Source organism: Macrobrachium nipponense, chromosome 12 (genome assembly GCF_015104395.2).
Source record: "Macrobrachium nipponense isolate FS-2020 chromosome 12, ASM1510439v2, whole genome shotgun sequence".
Classification (NCBI taxonomy): Eukaryota; Metazoa; Arthropoda; class Malacostraca; order Decapoda; family Palaemonidae; genus Macrobrachium; species Macrobrachium nipponense.
Window position 1 is genome coordinate 77,162,469 of NC_087205.1, and position 11,061 is coordinate 77,173,529.

Here is an 11,061-nt window from a genome sequence, read left to right on the forward strand (position 1 = left end):
CTGAGGAGGTGTTGCAAGAACAGGCCTGGCAAGAAAGGGCCCACTTATTCGAAGGTGAGACGCTGTTTGTGAAGGAGAAGGATCAAGTGAAGATGGAAAAACAGCAGCTGGAAGACAAGATTGTCAAGACACAGAAGAAAATGAGCAGTTGATGGATTACACAAAGATGCCCTATGTGAGAGGATAAGGGGACCGACAGTGCAATTGCCAGAGGCAAAACTGGCAGGTTGAGAGGCAAGAGAAACTGCTACGACAGAAGGAGAAGGACCTGCAGATATAGAGCGAAGAAGCGGCGCGGATGGCGAGGCTCGTCCAGGAACGAAAAGACGCGACCGAAAAGCGCCAATCGGACAGGAAAGACGCCGAGGTCAGGTTGGTTCGAGCTCCTGCAGAAGAAAGTGGAAGACCTTAGGAAGGAAAGGTGTGGACTCCATTGTGAAGTTGAGGTTGCAAAACTGAAGAGAAAGGGAGCTGAGGTGCCTTGTAGAGGAAGGAAAAATCATGGCTTGCAAGTGGCTGGATAGGAAGAGCGGTGTTCAGGGCGAACGGAACGACAGTTGGAAGATGAGGTTGGAGAGGTGCGAGGAGCGAAGAGAAATTGGTTTGCCAGTTGAAGAAGTTGCCTGGGAATTAGAGATGCGTGGAGAAAGAGAAGTGGAAAATGAAGGAGCAGCTGACCATGTTCAAGGAATGGAGCGACCAAGTCTAAGCTGGCCTTGTGAAGAGGGATCAGAATGTGAAAAATTTGAGGAGGATGTTTGTTGTATGGAAAGTTTTTTTTTTTATTGAAATCAATAAAGTTTATCTAGAAAGTACGATTTTCATTTACACAATGAATTTTTTAGCAAATTTTGTTAATTAGATAATAATGGAGTTTAACTGGAATTGAAAGGACTTGTTTGATAAATGCATGTGTTAGAATTGATTTTAGTTTGGAATGGATTTTAAGAGTGAAGTGCAATACTTGATTTTATGATTGAGAAAAGTAAAGGTTTGTATTTGATGAAAGTTATTGAAGTGTACTATAATGACTGTTTGATTTTATATGTAATAAGTTTGGTTTGTTAATGGTTGAAGGAAATGAAAGTTATCTGGAAAATAAGTATAAAACGTTTTGTAAGAGTTTTATTGATTGGTGAAAGGGAAAGGAAAATGAAAGGATTGGTGGAGTGGCAAGATTGGAAGCAGAGGATAGAGAGAAGATTGGGGAGGGCAGGAGAAGGATTGAGAAAAGATTGGAGGAGTCAGGAGAAGAGGATTAGAAGATTCAGGGGAGCGTCAGAAGAAGAAGCAGAGACTTCAGAGATTTGTGGAGTGCAAGGATAAGAAGGAGAGGGTTCAGAGAAGATTCTGGCATGCAAAGAGAAGAAGCAGAGGACCGAGAGAAGGCCCTGGAGAATTGAAAGGATTCATTGGCATATTCTGGTTCTAAGGTTAAGCAGAGGTGTATTCTCTATAGGGAGGGCGGGGCAAACTCGCCAGGGTCCCGGGAACAGGGCGGGCGAGGGCCCGCCTGGCGTCCCGGGACGGGGGCGGGCGAGGCCCCGCCTGGCGGCCCGGGACGGGCGGGCGGGCGGCGGGCCCGCCGGGCGTCCGGACGGGCGGGCGACTGGCCCGCCAGGCGTCCCGGGAACGGGCGGCGGGCGACGGCCCGCCTGGCGTCCCGGGACTTTGGAGCTGGGCCGGGACGGCCCGGGCCCAAGGGAGTCCGGGACGGGCGACGGGCCCGCCTGGCGTCCCGGGACGGGCGGGGCGACGGGCCCGCCAGTCCCGGGACGGGCGGGCGAACGGCCCCGCCAAGGCGTCCCACCCACGGGGAGGGCGACGGCCCGCCAGGCGTCCCGGGACGGGCGGGCGACGGCCCGCCAGGAGTCCCGGGACGGAGGCGGGCCCGCGGCCCGCCAGGCCGTCCCGTGGAGGAGCGGGCGACGGGCCCGCCGGCGGTCCCGGGGACGGGCGGGCGGCGTCCCGCCCAGGCGTCCCGGGACGGCGGGGACGGCCCGCCTGGCGTCCGGACGGGCGGCGACGGCCCGCCTGGCGTCCGGGACGGCGGGCGGGCCGGCGCCCGGCCAGGCGTTCCCGGGACGGTCGGGCGACGGCCCGCCAGGCCGGCCCGGGACGGGTGGGCGACGGCCGGCCCGGCGTCCGGGACGGGCGGGCGACGGCCCGCCAGGCGTCCCGGGACGGCGGGCGACGGGCCCGCTGGGCGTCCCGGGACGGGCGGGCGGGCGGACCCGGCCCGGCCCAGTTCCCGGGCGGGTCCGGGCGGGCGAACAGCCAGGCGTCCCGGGAACCGGGAGGCGACGGCCCGCCAGGCGGTACCGGGCGGGGGGCGGGACGGCCCGCCCGGGCGTCCCACGACGGACGCGGGCGAACGCCAGCCCTGGCGTCCCGGGACGGAGGGGCGCGGCCCGCCGGCCGTCCCGGGGACGCGGGCGACGGCCCGCAAGGCGTCCGGGACGGGTCGGGCGAAGGCCCGCCTGGCGTCCCGGGACGGGCGGGGCGACGGCCCGCCTGGGTCCCGGGACGGGAGGGCGGCCCGGGCGGGCCAGGCGTCCCGGGACGGGGGGCGACGGCCCGCCAGGCGTCCCGGGACGGGCGGGCGACGGCCCCCAGCCTGCGTCCGGGAAGGGCGGGCGACGGGCCCGCCTGGGCGTCCCGGGACGGGCGGGCGACGGTGGCCCGGAGTCCCGGGGACGGGCGGGCGACGGCCGCAGGGGCGTCCCGGGACAGGGGGGCGACCGGCCCGCCGGCGTCCCGGGACGGGCGGGCGCGGCCCGCCTGGCGTCCCGGGACCGGGGCGGGCGAGGCCCGCCTGGCGTGGGAACGGGCGGGGGCGACGGCCCCGCCAGGCGTCCGGGGACGGGCGGGCGACGGCCCGCCTGGCGTCCCGGGACGGGCGGGGCGACGGCCCGCCTGGCGTCCCGGGACGGGGGGGGCGGAAGGCCCGCCCCCTGGAGTCCGGGACGCGGGCGACGGCCCGCCAGGCCGTCCCGGGGACGGGCGGGCGACGGCCCGCCAGGAGGTCCCGGGACGGGCGGGGGGCGCGGCCCGCCTTGGCGTCCCTGGACGGGCGGGCAGGGGCGACGGCCCGCCAGGCGTCCCGGGATGGGCGGGCGACGGCCCGCCTGGGCGTCCCGGGACGGGCGGGCGGCGGCCCGCCAGGCGTCCCGGGACGGGCGGGCGACGGCCCGCCTGGTCGGTCCCCGGGCACGGGCGGTGGGCGACGCCCCGCCTGGACGTCCCCGGGCACGTCGACGGCCCCGCCAGGCTCGGGCCCGGGCTGGGGTCCCCGGGCCCAGGCCGCCAGGCCTCCGGGACGGGCGGGCGACGCCCCGCCCTGGCGTCCCGGGAACCGGAGCGGGCGACGGGCGGGCCCGCCAGGCCAGTCCCGGGACGACGGCGACGGCCCTCCCGCCTGCGGTACGGGACGGGCGGGCGACGGCCAGCCTGGCGTCCCGGGACGGATCGGGCGGCGACGGCCCGCCTGGCGGTCGTGTCCCGGGCAAGTGCGGGGCGACGGCCCCGCCTGGGTCCCCGGGACGGGCGGGGGGCGACGGCCCCGGCCCAGGCTGGAGTCCCGCCAGGGCGGGCGGGACGGTTGGGCGCCACGGCCCGCCTCGTCCGGCGGGACGGGCGGGCGACTGCCCGCCTGGCGTCCCGGGACGGGCGGCGACCGCCCGCCGGGTTCCCGGGCGGCGGGGGCACCGGCCCGCCTGGGGTTCCCGGGACGGGCGGGCGAACCGGCCCCTGGCGTCCCGGGACGGGCGGGCGACGGCCCGCCGGCGTCCCGGGGACCGGGGCCCGGGAGGGCGGGCCGGCCCCCGCCTTGCCGTCCCGGGGAGGGCGGGCGACCCGGCCCCGCCTGGGCCGGGCCGGGACCGGGTGGGCGGGGGGCGAGGCCCCGCCTGGGCCGTCCCGGGGAGGGGCGGGCGACGGCCCGCCTGGCGTCCCGGGACCCGGGGCGGGCCGGGAACGGGCCCGGCCTGGTCGTCCGGGAGGGCGGGCGAGGCCCGCCAGTCGGGTCCTGGGACCGGGCGGCCCGGGACGGGCCGCCCCCTGGGCGGTCCCGGGACGGGCGGGCGACGGCCCGCCAGGCGTCCCGGGACGCCGGGCCCGGACGGGCGTCCCGGGAGGGCGCGGGAGGCCCGGGCAGGCGTCCCGGGACCGGGGGCGGGCGCGGCCCGCCTGGCGTCCCGGGACGGGCGGGCGACGGCCCGCCTGGCGTCCGGGACGGCCGACGCCGCCAGGCGTCCCGGGACGGGCAGCGACGGCCCGCCAGGCGTCCCGGGACGCCTGGCGGGCGATGGCCCAATCAGAATGAACGCACAAAGTTGAAACGAACGCGCCAAGGTAAACAATGAACGAAGTATACAAAACACCATGTAAAATAACTTCAAATGTGACTTTTTAGATCGTCTGCATGATGGAAGCCTAATAAGAAATACTAATTCAAACAAAATCATTTCGAGCTCCTGTGGTCTCATTATTCGTTCGTTAATAGGCTGTTACAACGAGAAAGCAATTTCCCAGAAACAAAGTCTCTTTACCGAACTTTAACTTGTGTCTTTAGTGTAAATTGTAAAATTACTTTATATTACTTTGAAAATGTGCATAAAGTACAGGCAGTCGTACGTTCAATCTAACAATAACAACAGACTTTTCAAGAATATTTTTACGAGCAATCAGCACAGTTCATCAATAAATGGAGCAGCTAAAATTGTTTTTAGTAGTTCCGGCACTAAACATCTCTACCCATCTCCATGGATTAGATAAGCCATACATGGTACTGTCGACGCACAATAGTTCGTTCCCTCTGCTGCTGAATCGTTTGGGCCCTTTCACACTATGTGATTCTAGTCGCACCAAGATACGATTGCGGTGCCGGATCTAAATGCGACACAAAATTGCGCAAATCGTACATTTGTCCGACTGCCGCACAAAGTGACCCAATTTTTGACAAGCGCTTGCAGTCTGCTCTCAGCCTGTGGTGGTGGACTACATATACAGGATGAGAAAAATTGTCTTTATTTATTACATTTGAGAAAAAAGAAGAGAAAACCTAGAATTCACTCGGTACACCCTTTGAATACACAAAGGCACTTGTACGGTGCATTTGTCACAATTTTCGAGGAGCTGAAGAGAGATAATGATAAATTTTGCAATTACTTCAGAATGTCTAAAACAACCTTTGAGGAACTCTTGTCACATCGCATGACCAGTCGCTAAAAGAAATACGACATTCAGATGATATTTCGCCAGCACAACAACTGGCAGTTACCATCAAGTAAGAGGAAATAATATGGACCTTTCCTTGTAAATTTGCTTTTCCATATAGAAATTAAAAAGGAGAAATGAAAACAACTAGTGTTAGCTGAAACATCTCTATTTATCAAAAGTATAAACTGATATATCTATATAAAAACAAATCTTTTACTTGATATAAAAAAATCCATATCTCTGTTTCATTAATTAATGTAAGTAAAACGTAAGTGTTAACTATAAAAACTTCTAAAAAAAATCATATATATCGAAATCAAAAGCTTTTAGTCATCTGTTTATATCAATAATCTGCCGATAACCTTCTAATAATTTCAGTATCAAAACGTATAATGAACATTAATGAAAAAAACAGCAAATCATTTAGTAAATAATTTCTCAGTAGTTTTATACTTAAGCAATCCATACCGTAGTTCTTTCTTATTTACGAATAACACTATTGTTATTATTATTGTATGGTGTTTTTTCGTTGCATGGAACAAGTGGTTATTCAGCAACGGGAATAACACTATTTATATCCCTCAAATGTTTTCAATACCCAATGCACCGATCACCAGAAGCAGTGGAACTGTGGAAGTCTACTGCTGTCGCACTTATATGCAGGAAACAATCGCATAGTGTGAAGACACGTATTGAAGGCAATGGCCAACTGCAATTGCGTTTGGGTGCAGCACCGGACATAGCCGTGGGGCCTGTCGTCTGTAATGCGATGCGGGACCAGGGTTACCGCAAAGTCCGACCCATCACCGAGAAACTAAATTATAGCTCCGCACCGGGATGGAGGTGTATGTGGTTAATTTCCACTTCACTAGCATACCTTATAATCGAAACCTTATTCGGTTATAAATCAGTTAAATCACTTCAACTAATGCAATTGCCTAATGCATATTTGCCGTTGTTTTCTCAAAATAAATAAGTAAATAAATAAAATAAAAACTCATTAAACATGACTAAGTTTACAATAATGTAAGTCAGCCTTCACCCTGAGATTAATTCACAAATTAATTAAATTTTACTAAACTATATGTATGTATATATATATATATATATATATATAATATATATATATATATATCTATATAATATATATATATGAAATTACAAACGCAAATGAAGATTGCTGGACCTAAAGAATGAATGCATTTTAAAACATCACGTTTTGGGTTACGTCATATGCTGTTGTCAAAATCAGTTCTTAATTGACAATCGCATGATCGTATTTGATATTGGCGCGTGAACACTCGAGACTAGTGAAAATGGTTAATTTTCAAAAATATTAGTACTTTCAAAAATATCATATAATTTCAATCATTTTTCATTGATGGAAAAAAAGTTTTAAACGCATAAATATATATGCGGACCTACAGCGCCGCATACGTGAGGAGTGCAGACCTCAGCTCTGCATTCAATGACTCCCCCTCGAATCTTCTCCGCACTTTTGGTCGTTTCTCCGCACTTTGGCAACACTGCATCATAACAGGCAGACGTCCAACCCATGCCTTCCACATAGGCCTAACAAAGGCGCTGACTGGCACAACCCCAAACTTCGGACAAAGCCGATTGCCAATCTCATCAAACTCCACTCCATAAGGCAATCCAGGTACAACTGAATTACAATTTTCAAATTCAATTTCCAACTCAAACGAACCTTTTCATCCTGCCTAGCGATTGCATGCCTCCCTTGTGACTTGCCCAGGATCAACGAAGATCTTCATTGAGATATTCTATTTAAGCACTAGATTTACCACATCATTAGCAGCATTGTGTGTATTTAAGGGTAAATCCCTTCAAAGGTGTATTAAGTCGTAAATGTTGTGCGAGAAGTCTTTGTTTTTTTATGTTGTTTATAATCTGGAAAAACCATTTCCAGATCTCCAACTGCTGGCTCCGTGCATCCCTGCCTCACCTTAGCCAGCGCTAACTTAAACTAAGACCTTAGAAGATTATCAAGTTTGGAAACCAGCCTTGTATAGATGGTGAATTCGGCCATCTTCTCATTTTTTCCGAATAATAGAGTAATGCAAAACAGTACACTGTACCTTTTTCCCATGTGGCCTATCTGTATGTCTGTCTGCACTTTGGATCGATCTCTGTCCGGCCCAGTCACTCATGACGGACAGACGTCCGACCCAGCCTTCCACATAGGCCTAACAAAGGCGCTGACTGGCACACCCCAAAACTCGGACAAAGCTGATGCCAATCTCATCAAACTCCACTCCATAAGGCAATCCAGGTACGTCTGAATTACAGTCAAATAGCCAGTTCTTTCCTCTGAGGTCCAAACAAACTCTCCCCTATTTTCAAATTCAATTTCTAACTTCTAAAACGAACCTCCTTTTCATCCTGCCTAGCAATTGCATGCCGTCCCTTGTGACTTGGCCCAAGAATCAACGAAGATCTTCATTTGAGGAATATTCCATTTAAGCACTAGATTTCTCCCATCATTAGAAGCTTTGCGTGTATTTAAGGATAAATTCCTTCCTTAGTGTATTAGTTGTAAATGTTGTGCGAGAAGTCAATGTATCACATTCAACTTTGCCTGTTGTCGTCTTTCCTATCCAGAGACCAATGCCATACTAGGATTAGGTTCAAGCTCTCTCTCAACAGTAGATGCATCACCCACCATTGCACCGTAGTCCCCTCTATTCCCGCGAGAAGTACAGGGAACAGAAGGGTCTTGAGCGTGACATCTGAAGAGCCATTGATGACTGCGCTCTTCTTCCGAGCTTCTATAACCAACTTCTTTCCTTACATCGCCACTTTGTTGTAGCCTTTTACAAGAAAATAAGATGGTGGATATCAAACTGTAAATTATTATTATTATTATTATTATTATTATTATTATTATTATTATTATTATTATTATTATTATTATTATTATTATTATTATTATTATTATTATGTGATTACCGCGAGTGTTATACCAGAGGGTGGAAGTAGGTATACTGGAAGCGTTGTAATTTTTTTTTTTTTTATTATTATTATTATTATTGATTGAACTGTACATTGTCTTCATTGCCATAAAATATTGCTACTACACAGAAAACTTATATGCATTCTAACAAATACTGTGTTTCTATTTGCTGAGAGGGTTAAATAGATTCATAATACAAATCTACTCTTTCTTTGTATTACTTTCTTTCTTTCGTTCTTTTTTGAAGGATGTTGCATCCAATTAACCAAACGAAATCCAATTAACCAAACGAACGTTTTCTTCAGGAAACTCCCTCCAACATTAAGCTATTTAGATTTTGAGTAAGCTATACAGATTTTGTTAGCTTTGATGAAAATATCAAGTACTGCACTAGGCTATAAAATTAATATGACGCTTTCATAATGCACAGCTCCAGAATGGTTGGTTTTCCATATTATTTAAAGTAACTGTTCAATTTCAAAGTGTTCTGATAAAATCAGGACAAAACACAAGACAAAGTCATGAAATAGAGGCCAGGCAGCCTAAAATGTACTATGAATAATTCCATCGGGATTTTCATAAGGAACGTCCTCAAATCAAATGCAGGGTTTGGTTTCCGCGATCAGCACCCACACAAAAAGAAAGAAAGCCACAAACATAATACATGCACCGATACAAACTGATAGAGACGTTTAGACAAATACACTGACTACAATAGAATCACCTACTAAATCAGGTTGATATGAACTTTGGTCAACAACATGGACACCGAATTAGGCAATTTAAGAAACTTGAGCCTTGTTGATGAAACGTGCCCTTACCACCAACGGCCCAGCAGTCATGTTGACTTCCCCGTCTACTTGCCTAGTATGTGTCTAGGAGGCAGACCTGTATAAGAAGAGAACGGAAAGACATAGCTTTGCAATATCACAGCATACGCTTCTTAGCTAAATCAGTAAGCGTTCAGCATTCACTCAAGCAAAAAATCTGTCAATTGATCTTTTACGGTCGAGAAAATGGGGTCCACCCTTTTTCGACGTCCACATTCAAAGTGGTATTGTGATTGATAAGAACTGAAAAAAAAACACAAAAAAAAAAAAAACAATGAGGGCAATATGTTTGTGCACAGATAAATTTGCTCATATTTCTGAATGTTGGATAGCTTATTGAATAGTGCAGAGTCGCTTATAAGTCGCACGAGAACAACATCAATTGAACAGCTTTTTCCCCTCGAAATGCCGATGTCCTTTTTACACAGTACATGGCATGATACAAATCAAAGTACGTATATGTTGAACGCATTTCATTAATTGGGAAAATATTAATTTCGCCTGCAAATTAGCCCTTATCAGATTATGTTGTACTACGATTAATGGAAAACATTCACGGGGAAAGGAAGAAATGTCACGACTGTATTTTCTTCACAATCTCTTCAATTAGCTATACATTTGAAAGCAAAAAAAAAAAAAAAAAAAAAAAAAAAAAAAAAAAAAAAAAGAACCGAGCCCGTAGAGAAATTCCACCTCAAATAAAATCATGGAAAGGTCATCTGTTCGATACACAACTGCTGAAGAATAGTGATGCAACATTGACATTATACCAAAACTAGCGAAACAAGACCGTCATTTTACTCAGTTCACTTCGTCATTCTGTTTCAGTCGGAGATGGACGGAAGAAAGAGCCAGAAACAGTTGAGTATTATAATGCAACAAAATTTGGAGTATACGTACTTGCCCAAATGGCATGTCATTATTACACGAGGTGCCCTTCCAGCCGTTGGTCTCTGCATGTGTTTTACAATATTCTTGATCTTGCACATATCTCTGCATGGATACTATTGTATTCAGAGGTTATGGATTAGCAGAGGAATGGCGGCGGCTTTTACAAATTCAAAGATGGCTGAAAGTGACGAGCATTTTGATAAGAATTTGGAAGAGGCTAGTAGTAAACCCAATAAGAAACAAAGCAGTGCCAGACCTGTATGTTCAGCAACAACAAAACAATTATGATTTTCGAAGAAAAAAAAATAGAATAAATTAGAAAGGTGTGTGAAAATGCACTGCTTTAACCAAACATCATATTTTGTCCTACTTGTATTTGTAATTCTAATAACAATAATATTCTACTTAATACAGCACATTTCCAACAATCAGCATAATTATTTTACTCATAGGTTGCCTGATATCAAGTGAAACCTAAATAGGCTTCCCATAATATATAGTATATTTCAATATTTGCTTTGACTTTCCTGATGCGTTTTGTATTATTATATATTTTGAATTAAGGAATTAAAGCTGGAAGTTTACTTTTTTTGCCTAATGCAACATCATGTAAAAAATGAATAAGGGAATGTAAAATTTCTCTCATTCGTAAAGAAGTTTAGACTTGAATAAATCTGTATGTAATATGAACAGCACTTTATGAACTCTAAACTATTTACAGACATAATCATCTAATTTCTCTCTTATTTCAGTATAGATTATCTACTTAATGAATAAAACGTCCAAAGCCCGAGAGAAACTTAAGAAAAAAGATTTTATTGGGACATAAGATACTTTTCTTTTATAAAAGCAGTCAAAATGACTACTCGGCCGTTAATGGTTCGTTGGCCGTGTGTACAAAGTTTATTGCTAAGAGGAATGTGAATCAATGGAGAGCTACAACGATCTTTTGCATTAAATGCGAGGAATTCTAAAGCTAGCTCGAAAATGCTTAATGGTACTTTGACTTCTTCGTGGCAATATACTACTCCTTTGAAGCAGAATATCTTGCCATGAACAAGGTAAAGCAATGGGATACCAAATAGCATTTTTAAAAATACCTTCAAGTTAAGTGAAGGATTTTGTTTCATTTCCTTGCGGCAAAGT

The 11,061-nt window shown here is 49.7% G+C and overlaps 1 protein-coding gene across 1 annotated transcript; it reads right to left on the reverse strand.

Moving 5' to 3' along the window:
• Window positions 1-1,409: 1,409 nt before the first annotated feature.
• On the reverse strand, window positions 1,410-10,023 carry LOC135224846 (basic proline-rich protein-like). The gene is made up of 3 exons (XM_064264169.1): window positions 9,925-10,023; window positions 4,784-4,890; window positions 1,410-4,296 (listed from the first exon to the last, which is right to left on the reverse strand). The coding sequence occupies exons 1-3, from the start codon at window positions 10,021-10,023 to the stop codon at window positions 1,410-1,412; spliced, it is 3,093 nt and encodes a 1,030-aa protein (XP_064120239.1).
• Window positions 10,024-11,061: the final 1,038 nt, after the last annotated feature.